At 41.0% G+C, this 23,652-nt stretch overlaps 1 protein-coding gene across 2 annotated transcripts in view; it reads right to left on the bottom strand.

Moving 5' to 3' along the window:
• Positions 1–2,701: 2,701 nt before the first annotated feature.
• LOC144469213 (uncharacterized) overlaps positions 2,702–23,652 on the bottom strand; it is a 76,606-nt gene continuing 55,655 nt past the window's right edge. For both annotated transcript variants that reach the window (XM_078179228.1, XM_078179229.1), the window contains exons 7-14: positions 22,492–22,558; positions 19,357–19,522; positions 18,615–18,843; positions 13,565–13,663; positions 10,026–10,364; positions 8,011–8,226; positions 6,542–6,692; positions 2,702–5,770 (exon numbers count right to left, since the gene is read on the bottom strand). In XM_078179228.1, coding sequence (XP_078035354.1) covers positions 5,043–5,770; positions 6,542–6,692; positions 8,011–8,226; positions 10,026–10,364; positions 13,565–13,663; positions 18,615–18,843; positions 19,357–19,522; positions 22,492–22,558 — 1,995 coding nt within the window. In that variant the 3' untranslated portion in view covers positions 2,702–5,042. The remainder of the gene's footprint in view (positions 5,771–6,541; positions 6,693–8,010; positions 8,227–10,025; positions 10,365–13,564; positions 13,664–18,614; positions 18,844–19,356; positions 19,523–22,491; positions 22,559–23,652) is intronic.

Below are 23,652 nucleotides of genomic sequence, written 5' to 3'. Positions count from 1 at the left end.
CAGGAGTCCTCGTTTTCCACGATCTCCGGTGTGCTCGCGCAACCATAAATCCGTCTACCATTATACACTATACAAAAGATGTACAGAAGATCCAACGGTGCGATATATAATCGTTATATGTATATTTATAAGATCTGTATAGTCTAATGTTTTGGCAAAGATCGGGGGTTCAATATAAAACATCGTTTTTTTAGGTTTCTATGCGCGTCGTTATGTACATACAAAAACTTTGTTAAACTTTCAACGTTCGTCGCGGCATTGTAGAATATACACATGTACATGGGTTTTACCATCGTGTCGAAGAACTGGGGTTGCATCGACGATGGGGATTGTCGATCGTGCACTAGTTTTATGCAGCTCTCTCTCTCTCTCTCTCTTTCTCACACTCTCTCTCTTTCTTTCTCTCTCTCTCTCTCTTTCTATAATAATGAGACGTTTGCTAGCTAGAGAAATCAGCTTCGAATGGATTGTGGTCTTCCCACAGAATTGGATAAAGTAATGCGTGTTGGCGGTAGTTTACAGTGATGAACATTTGTGAAAAAACGCGCATGATCTCTTATATTATTTACGTAGGTGGTATTGGAAACCGTTGTTGCTATTGCTCGTTGGTTGATATGCTCTAAGGACATTTGTAGACGCTTTTCGTTGTGTTCCCCACTTCGGACACAATTCGGAGACTCGAACCGGCATCGTTTGTAGCTTCAGTCGAGAGATATAATTTCTTTAGCAAAAGCTGAATTAGAAAGGATGTTCGTAGAAAAAGTTGTTTGAGCACGGGAGAAATATTCTGACTCGCTAAAATCTTATCGTTAAATGAACTCGTGGATGAACAAGTGAGCCGAGGTTTTGCGCGAAACGATTCAAAATTACGTATCCTGTTGATGAATTATCTGGTCAGTCAAAATATCAGCGAGGGCGCTTGTCTTCGAAACGTGTAAAATGATTAAAAAATGTCATACTCTACTGGCGAACTCGTGTATCAGTCGTAATATTAGCTCTCCTCAGCGAACGAGATCAAAGAAATATTCTGATCGGTGGAATCTTATTCTTCGACTAATTTGAGCACGAAAATGTAAATTGTGGCTTCTGCTTAAAACAGATTGATCAAAATTGTTCTACACTGACGACAAACTCTTTATATCAGTCATAAGATTAGCTCCTTGAATCGGAAAAATATTAAGAAACATTTTGATTTGCGGGATCTTATTCTTGAGCAAATTCTAACGCGAAAACGCGGATCAGTGTCTTAAAAAAGCTAGAATATTCTTAAAAACATTCAAAAACCTGTTTCATTGTTTTGGTACTAATGACTGACTGGTTGTTGGACAGCGGACTTCATGCGTTTCTGAGACAGCGACCGTGCAGACTATTGAAAAGCGAATATTTGAATAAGCATCTTCTATCTTCTCTGAAGTTCAATCAGAAAAATGATATGTCCGATCTTCGTTCTACCAATACGTCTGCGATCGCGCAAACATCCATAGCCGAATAAAATGATGCTCCGAAAAGTATTGAAACCATTGCCGACAGCTGCGTTCGTCAGCGAAATCGATAAAGATCTGTCGCGTCATTTTATTCCAATTCGAATACACTATTTTACCCAACTCTGCGCAAGCTTCGCGCGTTACTGAAACATTAACGAAGAACAAAAACAAAGAAGAGCAACGACGCTATCGAACTGGCAACGAAAAGATACCCGGAGCCTGCGTGGATACCTGGAACCTATGGAACACGCACTTACGAAACTAGCATCTGCATTTAGCCGCACTTATCCGCAAGAACATCTTCGCACTAAAGTGCTCGGATCGGTCGTCGTACGCATTTTCGTAATCGGTATACATCGAGAGGGAACGTAGCAAGTGCTTAACAGTCTAAGGATGAAGAACAACATTTCGATCGCGGTAGAAAAAGCTTGGCTGTATTTAACCTAACTGCTGGCTAATTGAAAAATCAGTCCTTTCATCGATCGAACAAAATCGGTCCCACCGTTTTACGCGTCCTACACCGACGAACGCGACGACGCCTGTCGTTAGGCTCGCGATATTTCATACGGACGTCGGCGCACGCTAGAAACCGGAAACAGCGAAATCATGTCTCTCTCTCTCCACTCGACGTCTCACCTACGGCTTATCTTTATGCAGTAAATTGCGAAGAAGGTCTTTCCGTTACAGGCCTTTGATCTATCTATACGTTAGAAGGGGCATATATTGCTACTATATCACATAATATTCCTTACGATTATTCACTATTGTTAACGTTAGCGTTTATTATTCTTATCGTGATTATTATTTAATGTTATGAATTAGACGAGCGTCGTAAACGATAGACGAGATCGTGAAACGATCGGCAGTGACGTGCGGATTTCGATTCTACCTCGTTCGTCCCGTTTCTTTTCGGTGAACCGCGCAGCGGCCACGCCGAATTTTTCTCCGTGGCGCTCGCTGGCGACGGGCGCGCGAACGTCGAGAAACTTTGCTCGCTCTCCTCGTTAAAACTGCTTAAATTTTGCTTCTTACGCCTCGCCCCTAACCCCCTGACCCACCTCCGTCCACCACCACCACCACCATCACCACCCCCCACTCCAAACCCCTGCGAAAGGTATCTCCTGTTAGAGGGAGTTTGAAAAATTCAGAACGAGAATAATGAAGTACATCCCCCCCCCCCCTTCCCCGGCCCGATGTTTAAATTGAGGTGGGAGAAACGAAGTCGGAAGTCTCGCTAAAAAAAAACGGTCGGCGGCAGCAGCATACCTTTGATTATAGAGCAACGAGGAGAAAGGATCGTTAAGGCAACAAAGGGTACCAAGGCACCTCGTTATTTCTTTCGATCCCCCCGATGTATTTGAAAGATACAATTCACTATTATATGAGGTGAAATTAAAGCAAACGAAACCCCTGTTCCGTGATATTTACAGGATCCGTCGGATGCGGGCGGCCGTGCTCGGGATCTCGTATAGAAAACTGATAGGAGAGGCTCTAGGAGCGCGGGTTCGGCCCCCCCCCCCCCCCGCTTCGTTACACACATACTCGCTTCACAATCGCTTCAAACGCTATTCTTCGATCGTCACCATTCGATTTTTGCTAAATCTCTCCGTGTATCGCGTGTCACTATGCGCGAGGTGCGACGCCGAAACAAACGACACTTTGTTTCACGGTGAATCACGTCACTTTGTTTCTCGGGGAATCACGTCACTTTGACAATTCAAATTTGCACACTTTTAATCACCTTCGAGGTAGATCCTTGATATTTCAAATTGTACAGACGCGGACAGATACGTGTGAATACCTTCTAAAATTGAATTAGTTTCTCTTAAGATTGGACCAAATTAATTAAATCTTTTTCAGATATTAAAAGGGCTAGTGTAATAGACAATGTTACCATTCTTAGTTAAAAAATGTCCTGTCACTTTTCAGCATAAATCTTTTAGCGACATTTCATCTCTTAAGCGAAGCTAAAATATTTAATATACTTTATGGAGTTTCAAATGCGAGTTCACTTATTTAAAAATAATCTGATTAATTTAAGCCTTGCTTTTTTGGGTGATCAGAAATGTTAGTTTTAAATAGAAGAAACTGCTTCTTTAACTCTTTTTCTACTTGAGACTGTAACGAAAATGTGAGTATAACGAAACATGTATTCTAAGCTGACAAACCCCTTCGATTTCTTACAGTTTTTGGTCGAAAATCGCGAAAAACTGCGATTATTGCTATCTGTAATCGTTCGCAGCACACTACAAAGCATATTTTGTTTAAGTACCCAGTTAAAAAGTTAAGAACGCGATCTTTTTCGTCCTTTCTATCATCTCAAGAACTTCAAATCATTTGATCCAGTTTTAGAGAAAATAATCTCTTTTAAAAGGTGTTCGCGTAAATTTGTCCACTACTGCATTTTGGATAAAGAAATCTAACGTTTAAAAGTGTCTCCAACGTGAAATGAAAAATTCAGGACTCGGATATTGCGTCCATTATCTGTATTTGCATAATAAAAATCGTAGATATTGTCACTATTTCCGGATCGCACCTCGCACCTGCTGTGTTCTCCAAAGACCACTGGAAACTTTGAAACCGTACTTTGGTATCGTCGTGCAAGTTCCGCGCTTCAAATTTCGATCATCGTCCCGAGAAGGATCTCTCGTTCGGAGTCAGCCCGCCGCAATTTCGGCCGGACTCGCGTCAGATTTAGAGACTATACCCTGCTAAATATAGAGTACTTACGACACACAGCAGAACAATCCCATCGACGTTGTACGCAAACAACCTGCAAAGTCGCACGCTGCCCCGAGCGTATCGGAAACAACCCTTTCGTCGGAAACATGTAGGTTGAATGCAGGTAGCATGGAACATCGCAGAATATTCTGGTACAAGTCTCGCGTTCTTCGTATAAAAATTTCTCTAAATCAAATGAGATATTTAAATATTGCACCGAAGAAAAGTTAAAAGATCGCGTCCGGCTAACAATCCGGGAAAATAATTTTTTCCTGAGAATATTAACGGAGTATCTTTTCTAACGAGTACCTTATTCGAAAGTATATATACCGTAAAAATTTCTTAAATTGTTTGGCAGCTGAATGTTACAAAATGCCTGAGTATCAGCTTTCTCCTTAAAAGCTGTCTTTCTTTTCCTGACTTTGCTAACAGGAAAAGTTCCCCATATAACCGATTACTTTAACCAAAAACAACAAGTGGAAGTTATAATGCTCTCAATAATCCAGCGTTATTAGCTCAGAACATTTGATATGCGCTAGAAAAATGGCGTCGTAGTCCGTCATCAGCAGCTTTGGATTAGCATTCAGAATACTAGAACTTCCACAAAAGTAACCTAAAAATCTACTAAATAATGATCACCAACAGGCATCGTCCACAGTGTCAACTATTCGAAGAAAAATTCCGTATTATTCCGTCCACGCCCTCCCACAGGTCTCATTAAAAAGACAAACTCTCCCCTACGTTTGGCAAGCTTCAGGTGTTCCAGGCTACCCGCGTCCAGCTTACAGCATCGAAGCAAGATAAATCATGGTTCTGGTCTCGCAGCCCTGTCGCTTATCACGGGTAATTAGCGTCGCCGTTTTGACCTTTGCTGCTCGTCGGTTGGGAGGTGGGCGAAGACTTGGTGAAGTTGCCAAAGTTCTTGGTGGGCGAGTCCGAGGCTACGCTGGCCAGAGCCTTGTCCCTCGGCGGCGGTGCCGAGCTGATGCTGGACGAGCTGACACCGGAATCGCTCGACTTCTCGCTGACGCAGCCCCGTTGTCCTAACCCGGCGACGGATCCGGTCCCCTCAAGGCCAATGTCGCTGCTCCCGACCACGTATTTCACCATGTTGCCGAGCTTCTGGCCGCCGTCGTCTTCGATCACCACCGACTCGCCGAAGTTCCCTCTCTTCGCGATGTACCGAATGTTGCCGCTGCGCAACAACGGCGACTTGTCGAAGTGGCCGTCCTTCTGGCCGGCCACCGTGCCGGTGATAGGGATGTTCGGGTGGAAGTCGTCTTTACCGTCGGACGCGCTGCCGCCCTCGGTGCTCGAGCCGCCTACATTCTTCGTGGTCGTGGTCACGTCCAGATTGTTCTCCCTCGACAGCTTGGCGCCCGTCGATTCCGGGCTCACGGTTCGCCGGCTCGTCGGGTTCTTGTGAGCGTCATAGCAACCGGAGTCCCGCGGGAACTGGCGACGATTAAACGGTGAACAGTGACCCGATGTCTGGCCAGAGGTTAACACCAGCCGACTGACCTCGTCGCCCTCCGAGCTCGACGCTAGATCGCCCTCGCTTCCGGCTGTTCGAACAGAACAACACACCGACGTGTAGCCCACACTATGAACTTCTAAGGAGCTTTGCTTATTTTAGCTTGGACTTTGTATACAGCCCGGGAGGAACTTCGGTGTCACGATCACCGCGGGGCGAATTTATCCGGGTCTGGAGATTTCATAAGAAAATTACGAATTTGACTGAAGCTTCTACGTCCAATGTCTTTTTAATTGTGTTGCATACTAATTATTGTAGACAACGCTAATGCAAATTATAACGAAAATCTTGTTACAAAACAACATTGCTCGAATGTTGACTAAGCAAGAAAAACTTCTAGAATGTAATCTTTTTTTAAGGATCTACAGTCTTGAAAATATTAAAGCCATAGTCAAGCTATAAAGGATCGCAGTCAGTTTCTGGACAAACTATGTAAACGATGTATATATTGACACACTGCAAAACTTTACACCTAATAAAGATTGTTTATGTAAATTGTAACACACGTAAATTAGATGAAAATGTGTTTTCTCTTTTAATAATAATAATAATAATAATAATAACTTGAATATAATATTACAATCTCAGATTCTTCTAGTGACTTTTCAATTTTATATTTGACTATCAGTCTAATTATCGGTTAAATACTGTGAATTGAGAGTTGAAGGATCGCGCGAACCACACGGAATCTAATACATTTGTCCCCAGCTTCGTTCTCGAGAGAATTGAAATTTAAAAAATCCCACCGCGGCGATCGTGACGTTTTATTGATTATGGTAGGAGAAACAATTGAAACGCTTACATTGAAGATCGTGCAGCAGTTGCACGGCGGTGAGTATCTTCGCGCGATGCTCCGGCTGGTGGATGCGTAGATAATCGAGATCCGCGGGCTCTATCTCACGGAAGAGTTCCAGATCCTCGTACCCGTTCAAGACAAATACGGGAATGTGTTCCTGCGAAGACGCATTATTGAAGTTTACGTCGCAATTGCGGTCGGCGCACCACCTCCGATATTGCTAAATGTATGCGGCGGCGCCATAAATTTTTTATTCCCTTTCATCTTCGGTTTTCGAAGACTCAATTTTATTTTGCCAATCTTTTATATAACGGAGTAGTACGCGAACCGCGGATCGTGACAAAATATTCAGCGCGCTTCAATTTTATACGCAGCTGCTGTGACGTTTCGATGATGAACTATGGTCGTATCAATTTTTCACGATATAGTAAAAGGATTTGCAGAGTTTGGAAAACAACTGCGGCTGTAAACGCGCTAGTTATTATATTTATTCGTAGCGCAACGAGCGACGAATACGCTTTATTTAATTAATGAAGCAAAACACATGGAAAAGACGGTGTATCTGTCGTAATAAATTAACAGCGACTTTAACCACTTCCTACAGCACTCGTTAAACGAGACCGCATAACGTGCCGCATAATACCTTTTGCCCTTGTTATTCTGCGTTCTGAACACTGCTATATTTTACACGAGACAAAGCGAGATTTATACGAAAATATAAAAATTGATGTGATTCTATTCATAAAAATGCCTCCTTTGTGCTTCCATTGACTCTCACTGAACCACAGAGAAGGATCGTATTTTCAATCCAGCTCTATACACCGTTTGACGTCAGCGAAAAATCAAACTAAGCACATTGTTCGGTAAATCTAGCCTCTCTAAACGAATGAATTGAACAGACGCGAAAATATTAACATTCGTTTCTCGAATTAACGCCGCGGATCAACATTGACGAAACAGAAATAATTCGCGCCTATATTTAAAGTCAGGCGAGGACCATAGCTTTCGTTGACGCCCACCGGCGAAACGATACGATCGCGTGCTCCCGCGAGAGTTAAAAGCGAATCGCAGCTTCCGGATCGGTTTAAAAAGGAGCGTCGCCGTACTAAGTTCCCGCGACGCCGGGTTCGAGTATCAATGGGATCGATTCAGACACCGCTAAACAAAAAGGCGCGGGCGGGAAAGAGTTGACGAGAAAGGAACTCGCCACGATTTATGATGTAACTGTGATTTATACGCGATATAAAAGATATGTGCGCGGGATGGAGGTGTACGCATGAAAAGAAAAGGGGACCAGCGGAACGAAAAAAAGAGCAGAGGAAAAAGGAGCGAGAAGAAGGAAGGAGAAAGACGAAGGTAAAAAAAAAAAAAGAAAAAAAGAAAACATCGCATAAAAGCAGACTCCCTGCTTTGCATTCGAAGCAATGCAAATGGAAATCAGTTTGTTCGAGTCGCAGCAAGATATTGCTCTCTACCTGAAGATTCATTCTCTGCAAGAGCTCTTGAACGGAACCGGGCTTCTGTCTGTACCTCAGGCCCCACTTCCCCCGGCCTTCGGGTTCTCCACGCCTTGGAACCCTGTCGTTCAGTATCTCAACGTTTATGAACTTGAAGTGGCCTATCCTGTTGTGCAAGATACCCTTCCACAGGCCGCTCTTGTTCATTTGTACCACGTCGATAATGTCTCCCTTCTGCAACAAAAACCACGCTCGCGATTCCCACCGATACTTACGTTCCGCGCGGAACGTCCTTAACGACACTTCCGTCATGCAATTTCGCAAATTGTACGTGACGCGCAACGCACCGGCACGACACGCGGCGCGGTGCTCCGTGGAACAATGCGCCGAAGAATAGGAAACCAACAACAACAGATTCGGATCGCGAATCTTCGGGAACCTCTTTTCGATCCGGCCGATCTCATTCGTTTGCTCCCGGGATTATCGAAATATCGAAAGGACGCGTTGCAATTGAATCGTTAATGTTGTACTCGTCGGAACAAGGAGAACTGATTGGCAACATTCGGTGGAAGGAAACGATTTTTATCAATTTAATCGAAGTTCGGAAACGAAAGACACTTTTCCGTATTCTGTACTCTACTAAATTGTCGTCTTCGACGCCACGCGGTTCGACATTTCCGATAGACACGTCTCCGCGATTGTTCAATTCCATTAAGTTTATTAAATTTATACCGCGCATATATCGCTCGGCAAAAAAAAATTCGACCGCAGCAACGACGCCGCAAAAATAAGCGATATTAAGAGCGTCCATCGAACCGCGCTAAAAGTGGGTCACATTTCGCGATTATTATAAAGGAGTCGGATGATATTCGACTAATAAAATTTTAGAAGTGTACTCGATTGCAATTCAATATTGTAGACAAATGTCTGGCTTTTTTTATTCTTCAACAGAATGAGAACGGCATGATTTGTTTATTAGAATACTTTCAATCAAGGCACTGCGCAAAGATTAGAAATTCTAGGTGGAAAAATCTCATAATGTAATGTCTTTTTTGTTTCAGATACAAATACAAATTTTGTGATTGTTTCTTTTATATCAGTCTTTGTTTTCGAAAAATTGAAGTTGAAGTCAAGTTGTAATGACTTGATGTTCTACTTATTGTGTCTCTCCCAATTATGCTCCATGGTTAAAGACGTGTAGAAAAAGAAGAGAATATAAAAAATTATTTATATCTTTTTATTATGTTTACGTATCAATATATTAGATTTAGGGAGAGGTGTCAATTTATGTATAAATCGTTTCTTTTTCTACACGTTTTTAATTTTGGGTCACGAAAATTGAGACTATTACACTAGATTGTTTGAAACAGACATTATCTTGTAGCATTGAACCAGATTTCTCGGTAAAATATAGTTCCAAGTTATAAAATAAACTATCTTATGTCATGGAACCGGATATATAGTTGAAATACAGTTTCCAATTACAAGATACATTATCCTATGTTGTGAACCTAGGTTTCGAGCTTAAAATCTAGTTCGAAATTATTATTATTCTTTATTAACCCTTTGCACTATCGCTCCTTTCATGCTGTGATAATTAGCACTTATTCGTAGTTAATAATTTTACTAATAGGATCAGACAATTTTTGTTTCCTGTATTCTCTTTATTTACCATCGTTTCTATACTTTGATAACAGAAGAATTTATATTTACTTCGATGTAGAAGAAATTAATAATATTCATATTTAGTAGAGCTCGCTACGAGTCTGTCTTCGTTATTATAGTGCAAGGGGTTAACGAGCAAGTAAAACCCTTCTGAGTCGATTATGATCTTAGACATGGAATTATATTTCTAGTTGAAATCCTAGTTCCAAGTGATAATATAGATAGTCTTATAACATGGAATCTGATTCATAGCAGAAAACTCAACTTCAACTTAAAAGAACCTAATTTGATCGTTTTATGGAAAAAATCAGGTTCCGAATGATAAGACTTTCCATTGCGTTGGCTAATAGCTGACGGGTATAACCGACCTTGAATTTCAGGGCGTCCTTGTCGTAAGGGCTTGGCGTGTAATCGACGAGCGCTCTGGCCCTGCAGAGCACGGGTCCCGTGGCGGTAGGGCTGATAGCATCCCTGTCCTCGCAGGATATCGAACTATGATTGCTCCCTGCACGTACAAGAGCTTGCGTGCTCGATCCGCTTCCACTCGGCAGGCTCTCGACACTGCTGGCGCTGCAGGGAAATGCCTCGGATGAAGCTCGATCCTGCCGGAGCCTCGAAATCTTGCGCTGCACGTCGTGCCGCAAGTTTCTCGCTGGTCCAGCGATTCTTGCCCGTGCATCGCCTTCGAGCAGCACGCTAGCCTCGGACTGAAAATTTCAACAACCGATTGGAGCACACCAAGAAACCGCGGCAGACCCTTCCCTCTCGTTCGGTGAACGACACCGGGGCGAACGAAAAGAGGAAATTCATGACAGTTGCCGCTTCGCTCGATCGAACAGCTACGCGAAAGACAACGCGCTCTAAGATGCAATTGCGGGTTCTAGAGTTCGTCCTGGAACCTCGAGTGGGGGGTGGTTTGGGATTCCCGCTAGAAGATCTCTCGCGATTTCTTTCCTTTTCCCGACGTTCTTCTAGAATACACTTCAGGGATATTTCTTTGAGGTTGTACTTGTTCCTCGAGTAGCCCCTTTGAAGTGAAACAGAGTCTTGTACAAGTTGGACACTCGGGTGCAACCACCGGGCATCTCGACTCGAGATTCTACTTGCTTTAGTATTGAACTTTTAGAATCTGGTCGAGTTTTACATTCAAGTATTCGGCTATTCTCGTGACGGAGTCGGGCTGTTGCGAGTCCATCGACAAAAGAAGAAGTTCCTTTTTTTTAACTAAATTGTCAACCTAGACTGACCACTTTAGAAATTTGGAAAAAATGTGTATACAATCTTCGCGTAATTATTAACTAATCTACGAAGAATCTATTTGAATTTTTTAAAAGCCAGTAATAATAATGTTCGGCAAAGTTGCACCGACAATAGTGAGATCATTTCGAAAGTTGCTGTCGCAATTGGATGTTGGTCGTTTCGCGTAGCTCTTCGATCGACGCAGAGATCGATCAGTGAAGTCTTTATACAAAAGGTGTGGGATCAACAGGACACTTCTGTTGTTCTGCAAAGTTTCGAGAACATGCAACAATTATATATATGTATATATACGTATGTATATAGGTATCTTAAACGGCACGATCGTGAAAGATTCACAAGGGCCGTTGAGCCTCGGTTTCGAGCCAGCACGATGTCGTTGTCGACTTGTCGGTGGAGTAGACGCACGTGTTGTGATTGTATAACAGGTAGAAATGTTCAGGAATTAGCTACCTTTGCGTCGAACTTGTGTAGATTTCTAGGGCGCGATCTGGCTCCGACTAGGATCCAGCGGGACACAACGCAAAACAAAAATTCGTAACGATCCGAATGGCTAGTTTATACATTACATGTATAGTACGTGATCAAGGATTGTGTACGTTCGATTTAAAACACAGGTATTGTTCGCTCGAACTCGGGGGTAATCGCCATTCTGACACGATGCTCGACAGGAATGGACTGTTCGTAAAAAATAATGATTAAACAGAATTATTTGTAGAACGGATGGACGGTTTTTGTCGAACGGGAAAGCGAAGATGGCCGCTACTGACATTGAGACTGTGACTTACCAAACGATTATGAAGCGAAATACTAAAAAATTACCAAATAAAGCGTCTTACGTTTGTCTATCGAATTGTTGGTGTAATTCTAGGTCGGGCCCGTGAAAAAGTAATGTCGACGATTTTGCCTATGAAATGAAATTATGTTAAAATTCCAATTCATTCGACTCACTTTTGTTACCTTGAAAGCGTTGCGGCCATAATTTTATTTTGCAAATGATCTGTAATTTTCATAAGCTATATCTTCGTGAGCTATATTTTCTGCGGGTCGGTTATTTTATGTACATCACGCGAGCTCTTGTCCATAAATAAGCTATCCGCTGTACAAAAATATCGGTATCCTATAAAAATTATATATTTCATAGTGGCCTTATTATTTCATCTAGGATACGTACACAATGTATCGATCTCCGATAGTTCCCTAAAATAAGTAAATTTTATCAGACATTCATCAACGCAGCAAGCTCACATTCGATGACCGCGTAAATAGAAAAGAATGTACAGTGTGCTGGCGGAAAGCTTCCGACCACGTTTCCTTCTATCATAACCGCGACGAAGTAAATTTTAATAACAACGCAGTTATTACAAACTATACGTATACATTATACCGCGCATACCGTTCCGAAAGAGCGGAAATTGTATGGGGGCAATATATTCTTCTCTGTGATACCTCCTTTTGCTTTAAAGTCCGTTTATGCCATCCGCAAATTGCGTAGGTGCTTTGGGATCAACTGCGCACGAAAAAAAGCTACGTCGCTGCAAGCTTAAAAACTGAACCGGAACATTTCGCACCGTTGTGTGAGTTTAATCGCTGTTTAACACACGGTTATATTTTTCATGAAGCAACGTTTAGATTTTGTATGGGCCATGGATGAATTGTTTCGTTCCATTTGATGAACAAACAGGTACGTTTCAACTATTTACACTCGGAAGAAAGATAATAGAATAGGCGATGATTATGGTATCTTCAACATTAATAATTTTTACTTTGTAAAATCTTTATTGATACAATTTTTTTATTGAATTTCATTCAAGCTGTATGATTATTTCCAACGTTTTATCTTTTTTTTTTAATGCGTTACTTATTACTTCACGAATAAATATTATTCGAATAAAGGGGCGAATAAAAATTAAAATTAAACGAATATGAAAATTACCCGAGGATTAATACACAACGTTACGTATTCAACTGTCGGAAAATCCTGCGAACGTACTAATTCATCCTTCTAAACACACACAAAATCGTTTTCTAAATCATCGGCAACTTTCCGCCTGATATTCTTCAATGTTCGCATTTTACTTGGCTATAGGTTTCACAATGAACCTAAATTCAAAATTAATTTCATCGTAGCCCAATAAGATCCCAACTATACACAAACAGATTTCATTATATCCTCGAAATAGAACGTCGCTGCAAGTCAGCAGAAACACGATCTATTGCAAGATTCTCTGTCACCCACGGACAGATCGTGGAACATGGTTGAATTCGTCGAGACAGACATCACTTTTCCACCGGCCCAACACCGTGCATCATTTCACCGTGTGTATGCGCTACTCACAATTAGTCGTTTCTACTAGACAGCCAGGGGAATGGTGTTCTACGTAGCCCACGATCATGCAACACTTAAACCAGTGCAACGAAAGGACTGAATATAGAAAGAGAGAAAGAGAGACGGTGTGAAAGAAAGAGAGAGAGAGAGAGAGAGAGAGAGAGAGAGAGAGAGAAAGAAAGGAAGAAAGAGAGAGAAAGATAGAAAGAAAGAAAGAATGAAAGACTGAAAGAGTGAAAGAGTGAAAGAATGAAAGAATGAAACAATGAAAGAGAGAGAAGGAGACATTTTGTGAAAGGAGGAGTTGTATATGTCACGTACTGTGTGTACGGTGGCGGAGTGCTGATTCTCAAGTTCTTCTTGATCCTCGTAGTCGCTGCTCTGGCTCGGAGACAGTCCTTCTTCGCCGCTACTCCGGCTCTAAAACGTTGATACTCACAGAGACTGTTCTAATCACGCAATTGTAAAGGAGAAGCGGGCTTTAGTTCGAGTTTTAGTAGGGGTGCTGTCGCAGGTGATCGATCGTTTACATGGGTGGGTTAGCTAGATCGGCAATCGAACCTATGGGGCATCATCGATTTAAGCGTTGACTGTACCAACGCCGGAATCAGTAGGATCGGAGACTGTAGTTCATGTATATGTGTGCGTGTATCTGGATATATAAAAATAGTTATACCATACGTGCACGTACAAGGATCAGCCCAGAATATGTGCATGCTGTGAGTTCACAAGGATCAGAAAGTTAAGGGGGTACATTTAAGCGATTCTGTCATGTTCTTCCTACACCTGATTAATTCGAGTGATCTCAACCGGCCGGCGAAGGACTTGCAGATCACTTCGGCAGAGTTATTCATTAGCTTAAATATTCGATCGCGTAAATTATAGTCAAATTTAATGATATAATAGACCGCTAATTCTGTGCACTTATAATAGGAGTTCTGTTGCTTTAAATGGTAAAAGGGTCATGTGAATTTATGAAAGTTCATATATTGTTTTCAATTAATATTAATTATTAAATGCGGAAAGACGATTCGTGCAATCGTTATTGAAATTGTAGTAAAAATTCAAAGAAAGATAGTAGAGTGAAGATTTGATGTACTTATGGCAATAGAGTGGTTATATGAATTGATGAATGTGCACGTATTGTTCTCAATTCATTGCAATAGTTAAACGAAGAAAGATATTTATAAGTTGCATAAAGATCTGCGGACTAAATGTAACACTGTCGAGCTGTGCAATCTTTGACAACTAATTCTGCGTTCATTTGAAATTTCATATTTTACAGACAGATCTTCAAAGAAACTGTCTACATCTTCCACAAATTATTTTCGCGATAAAGTTGCGTCTGCAAGTCGTCCGACGAAGCAGAGATTTTCCTGTTGAAACATCACTGTTATTAACGTTCTCGGAGTGTTCGTAGGATTATCATACTTGTACGTAATGTGTGAAGATTGTGACTGGCGAGAAGAAACCGTGTGGACACGCACGGTGTGTAAAGGATCCCAATCACGCCAGAGTAGTAAGAGGAAACAATAAGATTGACGAAATTTCTATCTAAACATGCCTCGGAGAAGTTTCAGGTAGAGCATTCCCCCGTGAAACCGGGATTATGTTTTTATGTACAAACTCTTGTTTTATTGTTAATAACGCAAGCGCTTGCAATAAGATACCCTAGGTTGTAGCGGAGATTGAGAGCAGTGTATTAGACGTTCCAAAAGTTTGAATTAAGTTCCTTGAAAATTGCATTCTCAGCCATTCGCTCTAAAGTTCATGAAGCTCGGCCAGTCAACTCGTCGTCGCGTATGAAAAAAGTTACGCGCGCCCGTCGGACCACGCTTAATTTTCTACCGTGTCTCGTTTGGTGAACACTTAGAGCAATCGCGATGAAACGCGTCGTCGAGATCGCGAAATTCGCGATTCGTTCGTCGGTCGACGCGATGCGATCGAAATTCCGGAATAAAATCGGCGCGATTCGCGTCGCACACGATTTGCAACTTTATCGACTGCTTCGTCGTTCCGTTTATAGAGAAAGCGGTAATAAAGTAGTCCGCGGAAACAGACGAGCCTCTGGAAATTATTCGGTTATTAAATCGTCGATGTTCCAGATGCACTTTCTATGAGATTAGCGATCATACATCATGTATTATTGGAGCACTACGCGGCCCATGAATATTTAGCTTCAAATGCGACGAGAAGTATGCACTCCGGATTTGTACATCATATAATTAATAATGTAGAGCAAATGTTTGCAGTAAATATCAATAGATGTTACCACGAGAATTATTCTGAATAAATATTTCATTGTTCGATCTTATATCGGTTGCCGTAAATTACGATCTGTAATATTAATGCACCTAAACCCCGTCATTCGGTGTACGTTTCAGATGATACTGAACCCTAAATAATCTCTTGGAAATCGTCGCTGTATTTGCCAACGTAATCTGCAAATCATGGTGAAAATTATTTCATTTCAATTCACAGTAGTTTAGTATTTCCACCTTATTGTTGTTACCCAATATTTTATCCAGGATTGTAAATATAAAGGGAAAGCAATTAACATATTCAAATTAATCCTCGATTGTCCTGTTTCTCCGGAAGTAATTAAAATTAATGAAACGGTTAAATTACTTCGCACGAGGAGGTTTGCTGAACAATTATATAAGGCGGTAATTTGAACAACGAACAACAACTAAACCGTAGTAAAGAATTAATATTCATGATCGCCACGCCTATATAGGATGATGCACGTCTAACCGGGGAAGTTTCGTTTGTCCAGGATCGAAGATGTTGATGTTCCTAAGTTCAATGTGTCGGCTCATCCAGGTAAAATTGTAATCGCCGAAACGTATACACCTGTACGCAAATTTCTGGAACGGTGTTGCATACGCGCTACTAGAAACTAAATAGATTAGTATGCAGCCCCGGTTCTGTTCCATTAGGTAAATAGGAAGGTGTTCCGAGGAATATAATCGCGTTTCGACGTTAGAAGATAGCGAATTGCTTGGAATAGTTAAGCAGAAGTGGTTTGTTAAACCCCCTTGCATTCATATTAAGCTTAAATCTTGAATATAATAAGCGAAAATTAACTTTGCCTTTTAGATTCCGTGTCGTTTGCCTAATTTTTCCCTCAACCGTGCCGAGGAAAACGAATTGTAATCGTACTTTCACTATTTCGATGCATTTTAATTGTTTATTTCACTGTGTCCGCGGACACGCTATATTTAGTCTGATGATTCGAATGGATTTCGTCGTTAATATGTGATTGCCAGTGGCAAACAAAAAGAGAAAGGTTACCTAGAATAATTAAATAATAAAGAAGATGAAATACAACGATCTTTCGTGTTTCAAATTGATCATTTTTGCCAATTGCTTTGAAATTTTAATACTGACATAAATATTTTTTGGCGTACAGTTACACTATACACTAACGCATCCACCTAAATTGTCTCCGTTGTTTTCAACGACAAGAGAAAACGTGTAAGAAAGCAACTTTTACTTCAGTATGTCAATTATTGCAGTAAAAGAGATCTTGCTTTTGAATCTAACATTTTCTAATATTTTCAGATTATCGTCGTTTATTTAAATGAGAAAGTAGTGTAACGTTACCGAAAAATCGAATTTGATTATTACGACTTCAAGTGATCTTCAGAATTTAATACTTCACACCAACCAAAATATTCTTGGTTTAATTCTTCTTAAAAAAAACTTACACTGAGCTCAAAATAGAAGGAAAATATAAGCGTAGAAATAAAATCTTTTCTATCGCAACAATCGAAGAAGTTTCTTTCCTTACGCATCTCGTCTCGTCCTTAACAACAATGGAAGCAATCCCGGTGAGACTGTTAGTCGACTTGCTTCGCCTAGTCGGTGAAGTACGTTTATCAACTTACCGCTCGTTCCAACAATAGGAATGTAATATCAGCAGTATCTGCGAGTGCGCGAATGTTACATCGACTGTAATTGGTAGCGAAGCGGTGATTGGGTCAAATGTTGGCTTGTTCGCGATGTCGGTGTGTCGATAGTTATGATACTGTTCGTGGTGGTCGTAACGACTGTTGCGAGGGTGATGGTCAGGGGTGTAGATCACCCGCCACCGAAAGTTAGTAACTCCTACTCGTGTTCACCGACACAGTCGACAGTCTCGAGCTCACACTTTACACCACCAAAATGAAATCAATCACGCCTTGACGTGTAACCACGACTACGTGGGGGCGTCATTTTGACACTTTCTCGCGACGGGGAGGGTAAACACCGATCCGGCCGAACAGAGACAAAAAATGAACACCGTATTTGTCGCAATCGGAGACAATGGGATCCAGTTAGCGATCATGAACGCCCCGTGGAAGAAAAGGCAATCGAAAATGGGCCGATTGAAACACGTTCATATGAAATTCCGTTTCCAAGAATCGCTAACTTAAGTCTCAAATTAGCAAAGAAAGTAAACTTCTGTTTGTTTCCTACTTTTTCCATTGAATGCGAAAGATTTTAATAAAAAAAAATATATATATATATCAATTGTTCGATTAATTTTTGATCCAACTGGATCTATATTTCGTTGTGAAGTCATATTTCCACGTTATTTTTAAATATGCGCATATTTTAGACTTTTTAATGGACTGACTGTTACTATTGACTATGTCTGACTCATTGCATACCATTTCTACTTGTGTTAGACACAATTGCGCGATATTAATTAAAGAAAAATAATATATTAATGACGTTGTTTGTAGATATTAACACAAATAGAAATGGAGTAGAATGTTGAAATCATATCGTCTCAAAAACAAAATTTTATATGAAACGATGTTATTTCTAAATTTCCAATTTGTTTCTTCATGTAATATCACGTCTTCTTCTTGCTGTAGATTATCCTATGTAAGATTTTCCAATATAGTGTTTCGTATGTACAGTTTCGAAAGAATCCTTCATTCTTGCAGAGCGAACCTGAATTAGTAAGCAGCGAAGAGAAATACGTAACAACTCCATTTGCACATTTTATTATTCAAAGGTAATGGAACGAGTTTGAAAACCGAGTCAGTTTTACTACACTGGCGGCGATAATTGTTCACTTGCAAAAAAAACATTTCGCAACACGAACGACGAAATATTTTACGAACAAACATCGATTCGAACGAATAATTCCGGTTCACTCGGCGATACGAGGCCGTGGTTCGACGATATTCTCGTTAAGTACGCATCTGGTAATTTTTACAGTCGATCACGTATCTAGACGCGACATCTACGGTTGTGCGTGAAATCGCAGTACTGAAAATAATCGAGACCAGGCGGGGGACTTCGCACCATGGTTTTCCCCTTCGATAAATATATGCGTACAGTGTCTTCTAGAAACTGGTTTCGTGTGCAAACTTACCTGAACGTCGCTACTCGCGTAATCTCCGCTTTCTCGAGAGGCTCTCGAGTGCGTAAGTGGTATGATAGTGGGTGGATTATTGTGACCTTGCGGTACAATAAGTCCTCGCATCGTCGAACTTGCTCCTTTCCTAGAACGATCTCGAGGTAAACTGATGTCTCCAGCTGTCCGAAGCGATATCACCCCCTCGCTTCTGTTCTCTGGCCTCAAATTCAGCGTGAAGCACACTCTAGAATTTATTCACAGCCTTCAGCGACATATTCTTCTACTTATGCGATAACATCGATTATTAACAACTATGTTCGTTATTGTCGTAGAACGTCGGAGCTGAAAACCAGTCCAATCGTTTATTTGAAACATTTCATTAACGAGTATCACAATTCAACTATGAATATACTTCTAACGAAATGGGGGAAAGACTGTTATCAATACCGAGAATTAAAAATTCCATATTAAAAGGGTACGAATAAATTTTCTTCTTAAATTTTTCTTTAGAATGTTCTTCCCGAAAAGAAAACAAATGGAATTAAACTTCTACTTCAATGTCCACTTTTCTCTGTATTTGTTCCAAACGTTTCACCTTTTGCGAAGGATCTGAACCGTGTTTCGCGTAGGAAAATACACCGAAGAGGTCCGAGGGATATTTCGCAAGAGTGAAATATTTGTGGTTAAATAACAAGACTGTTGGATTATGTCTGTATGCGTGTGGAGACAAGCGTGACAGAAAGTAACATGATTTCACCTTCCGTTCTGAATAGTCGCAGTTGGAACACCTCCGCCGCTTGCTCCCATGAGGAAATCTTCAGGGTCTGACTCATACGGGGGCTCGTCGTACCAGTGCTGACCTCCAGGACCAGGACCTAATCCGCCCCCGCACCGTGCGTCTTCGTCGTACATGTACGTGTCATCTGGAAATGGAAGAACGACTTCGATCAGTGGTTTGGCAGCTGTTCAAATTAATTCTGTAAAACACTCCGCGTTCACGTTTCAACCACTGTTTTACCGTGCGTTGAATTAATGGCATGCCTAATTGCTAAACATGGAAACAATTTTTGTTCGAGGAAAGTTGGACTCGTAGAAACTTTCAGGAAGAGTTAACGAGACAAACATTTCGTTTTTTTACGAATTAAGAATTTTCTATATATAAATATATATTAACTATTCTGATGGAGATTCTGCCTTTTCAAATAGGAATAAAATTCTATTGTCTTGTCATCTCTATTTAAGTACTCATGCGAACATACTCACATAACAGAAATACAAATTTTCTGTTCCTTTTAAGAAGTTATTATTAGACTGCTGATTTTGTGTTTAAATGGATTAAGATGCTTCCCATTTTGCCTAAAGATCCGAAATTTAATTTTAACAATGAGAAAAGATATAAATATCGTAACAGAGCCTTCATAAATGCTTCGTTTAAAACGATGAGGCAAATGGGGCTGCCATTCAGGCATTTCTCACGATTTCGCAGCAGGAAAAATTCGAGCGAAACTGTGTAATGCGCGCACTTTGAAATGGAGCACTCGCGGAAAAAATGTGTCCATTAATTTTCCGAGGAAAAATTCTTAAAGATCGCGTCTCTCTTTCAGACTGTTAACTAGTCGTGACCCCTTAAGACGCCGGGCGCTGCTGCTAATGCGAAGTAATTTGAGACGGGAGAAGACCCCGAGTCACCGCGGCTGGTGAGAAAGACTGACAAGTGAGCGAAATTAACTGTCTGAGGATCACGCACGTGCGTGTGGGCGCGAAAAAAGAAGGCACGAGGAGATCGGAAGGGGGAAGGGCGTGTGGAGAAAGCAGTCGACGGCTGTTGACGATAACGAGATTAGCCGGTATATGTATAGCAGAGGCTTCGTAGCCGCGGTTACTGCCTTCCCCGGCAACGCGATAGCGGCAAATAAAGCCGACGAGTCAGTGATAAATCGGCAATACGAAATTCAAAGGGCGCCAGGAAGATTATTCTTGACACTATTCGTTTTCTCTTATGACGCGCCGTGCACGCCGCTGTCAGAAACATATCGACCCTTACGTGTTTGCTGATACTACCGAAATATCTCTTAAATGTACCACGCTTTATCGCGAGACTTTATAAACGCTACAATTCGCAAAATTATCGTTCAACGATAAAAACAGTATTTATAATTAGACTGCAACATTCGTGCATTTATGAAAGAATTAAAACTGAAAACAGTAGGACGTTCGCGTGTTTGCTAGTACTACTGTAATATCCGACACAACCACTCTTTATTGTAACACTATAAATACAATTATATGGAAAATTATTATTCAGTAAAAATATGTAGCAGCATTTATGATAGAATCGAGTAAACGAAAGTCGAAACGGTAGAACAATTAGAAGAATGCAAAGTGAAAGAACACTCTTTCTAGCAACAAATTTTTCTTCTAGTACACATAATATTCTAATCTATTTCACATATTACTATAAAGAGTTGCAGTCTATTTATAAAGATAAAGTAGTAAGAAGATTTGGTACAGTCTTCAATTTATCTTCCGCAGCCAGTCTTTTACGAGACTCCTCTTTTCGTATTTTTCAGATGATTTTTGCTCTCAGCGTTAAGCGGTTAACTCTGGAATCAAATACGTTTCTACAGAGTATGTTGACTGGGTTCGTCAAAGGATTGCGTAGAGTCTGGCAAACACAATTTGAAGTTTCCCCTATTTGTTGAGATATGTTAACTATTTCAAGCATGCACACGAGATTCTAGATCCAGTAACTCGTATCTTGTTCTACCTAATTTCAGGAAGTTTAAGCATTCGGTCGAAGATCTACCACACTGATATTCTAAATCTAATGATAATCAAGTTTCTACAGTTTAATCAGTCGTCCAAAATACAACATTGAACAGCGCCGCTTTTAACATGTATAAATTAAAAGAGAATTCTGTCGATCGAGCAGTCTTATCGTTTGTGGTTTCAAGTTGCCGAAGTGTCTATTGTGTCTCAAGATAGAACAGATGGGTGTGCGCGAAATGAAACTTGAAACTACCAATTGCACATGGTGCATATATTACAGCGTGGCATGGACGGCAGATCTGCGCGATGATAAACCAATTTAACAATCTGCTCACAGTGTCTTCTTTCACGATGGTTTACAAGTCGACGATGGTAACAAAGTAACGAGTTGATCATTACGATTCCCAGAAATGACGATTGAATTAATTCTGCGCTGACGTATTCGATGTATCGAATTTAATTTGGATTCGCAAAATGCAACAAGACCGAGACAAATTAATTTGCAAATTTTAATTTTATTCCAGTGCAAACGAAGTATTTCTTACTTTCAATTAAATTGGGCGACTTTTATACGAGATTCGCGAATTTCGCAAATCACTTGAACCGTTTATTGTAACGTTTCAGCTTGAAGCGTTAGCACATTGATAACCAATTTTGCGACAAAAGAAATTAAATAGTAAAACAAATATCGGGCGAAATTCCTGGAGTAATCGATACGGTGATCTGTCAGCGCCGAAATGAATTTTCAAGACTGAGTAAACAATTCAAGCGAAATATAGGTGACACAGCAGTGAAATTCCACGTCAACGGAACGCGGCTACCGAATCGATAGACCAAACAGCGCTTTTCATCGACTGTGTACTTGAAGTTAGTCTGTCGAGGATGTGCTGAGACCTCGGAAATGCGCGAGGTGTCAACCATTCCGTGATTTCGATTCTCGCGTCGGCTGGCGCGCGTGCAGGTTTTGCCGAAGGTGGTCACGCCTATGTATTGTGACAGGACCCGTGCGCACACACACACAGAAATAGGACCAAGGACATGACACAGCGAGTTCGTGGAGACGCCGTAGGTTCTAGAGCGACGAGGCGACAACTAGCTAGAGGTTGCTCCTTGATGTACTCACCTCCAGGGAGCTGACCTCGCCCGTCCCGTCCAAGTTGCATTAGCCCCTGCCGAATGTCCCTCAGTATCTGAAACAGAACAATCATGGGAATGAACGTTTCTTCGATAACTCGATTAAAGCGTACATTAATCGGGGACATCGGCGACCGCGCCGTCGTCGCTCGACTGCTCAGAAAATTCGCTCCATCCAATTACTTTGGCAAACTGGAGTCCCAGCCCCGTCGGCGATAACGAAATTAATGAGCAATGTGTGATGAACTATTCCACGGCGCAATAATGGCTCATCTGGTTTTTTATTGTAACTATAATCTGATTAGTGACACATTTTGTGCGGCAATGGTTACATTAATTTCTATGCACAAATACTGTTTTATGGATTTGTATAAACCTTCTGCATAATGATAGACTCGTCAAAATAACGTGAAATAAAATGCTATTAATTTTGGTTAATTATGAATATTTTGACAATGGTACTACCACAACCATTTTTCAATAAACGCTAGGATATAGACAATATAATCCAAATGGCGGAACATTTCAATACAGTAGTGTGATAATTACAAAGCAACACACACTAGTTACATTCAGTGCTCGGTAGGTTTAATATTAGAATTGTGATTTTTGTCATTTGTAAAACAAAATAAGTGATACAATCTAATTTTGCTGATTAAATTTGACAGCATTGTCCTGTCCAAGAACTTCACTCTTTTAAAAGTTCGAAAACACAAACCGTACAAATTTCAGCAAGACATACGACATGAAATAAGCGAAAACTCGTTCGAAAATCGAGAATGTTGTTTCTTCTGTTGTGGATCTCACTGTCGGCGACAACAACGCGGGCATTGAAGTGCCACGGGATCCGCAGTCTAGACTGCAGTGTACGAATTTCTCGAGGACTCATGATATGGTTGAAAAATGTCGAGCGACTCCTTTTTTTATTTTTGGAAAGTATTCGAGCATTTTCGATGACAAGTGGCGGCGCATCGTGAGACCACTCAAGACGAGGAGGACCAAAGGGTGGACTACAGGGACGAGAGACTCGTTCAATGTCCCTTGTAATGCATACTTGTGGACAACACGCGGCGAACTTCAGAAAAAAAAACTCTCGATTGATTATTCTCGTCCTCGCCGAGCCGGTCTCGGGAAGTTCAATTAAAACTCA

The sequence above is a fragment of the Augochlora pura genome, chromosome 4 (assembly GCF_028453695.1).
Source record: "Augochlora pura isolate Apur16 chromosome 4, APUR_v2.2.1, whole genome shotgun sequence".
In the NCBI taxonomy this organism is placed as follows: Eukaryota; Metazoa; Arthropoda; class Insecta; order Hymenoptera; family Halictidae; genus Augochlora; species Augochlora pura.
The sequence above is the reverse complement of the archived record's forward strand: the minus strand, read 5'-3'. Positions and strand labels throughout refer to the sequence as shown.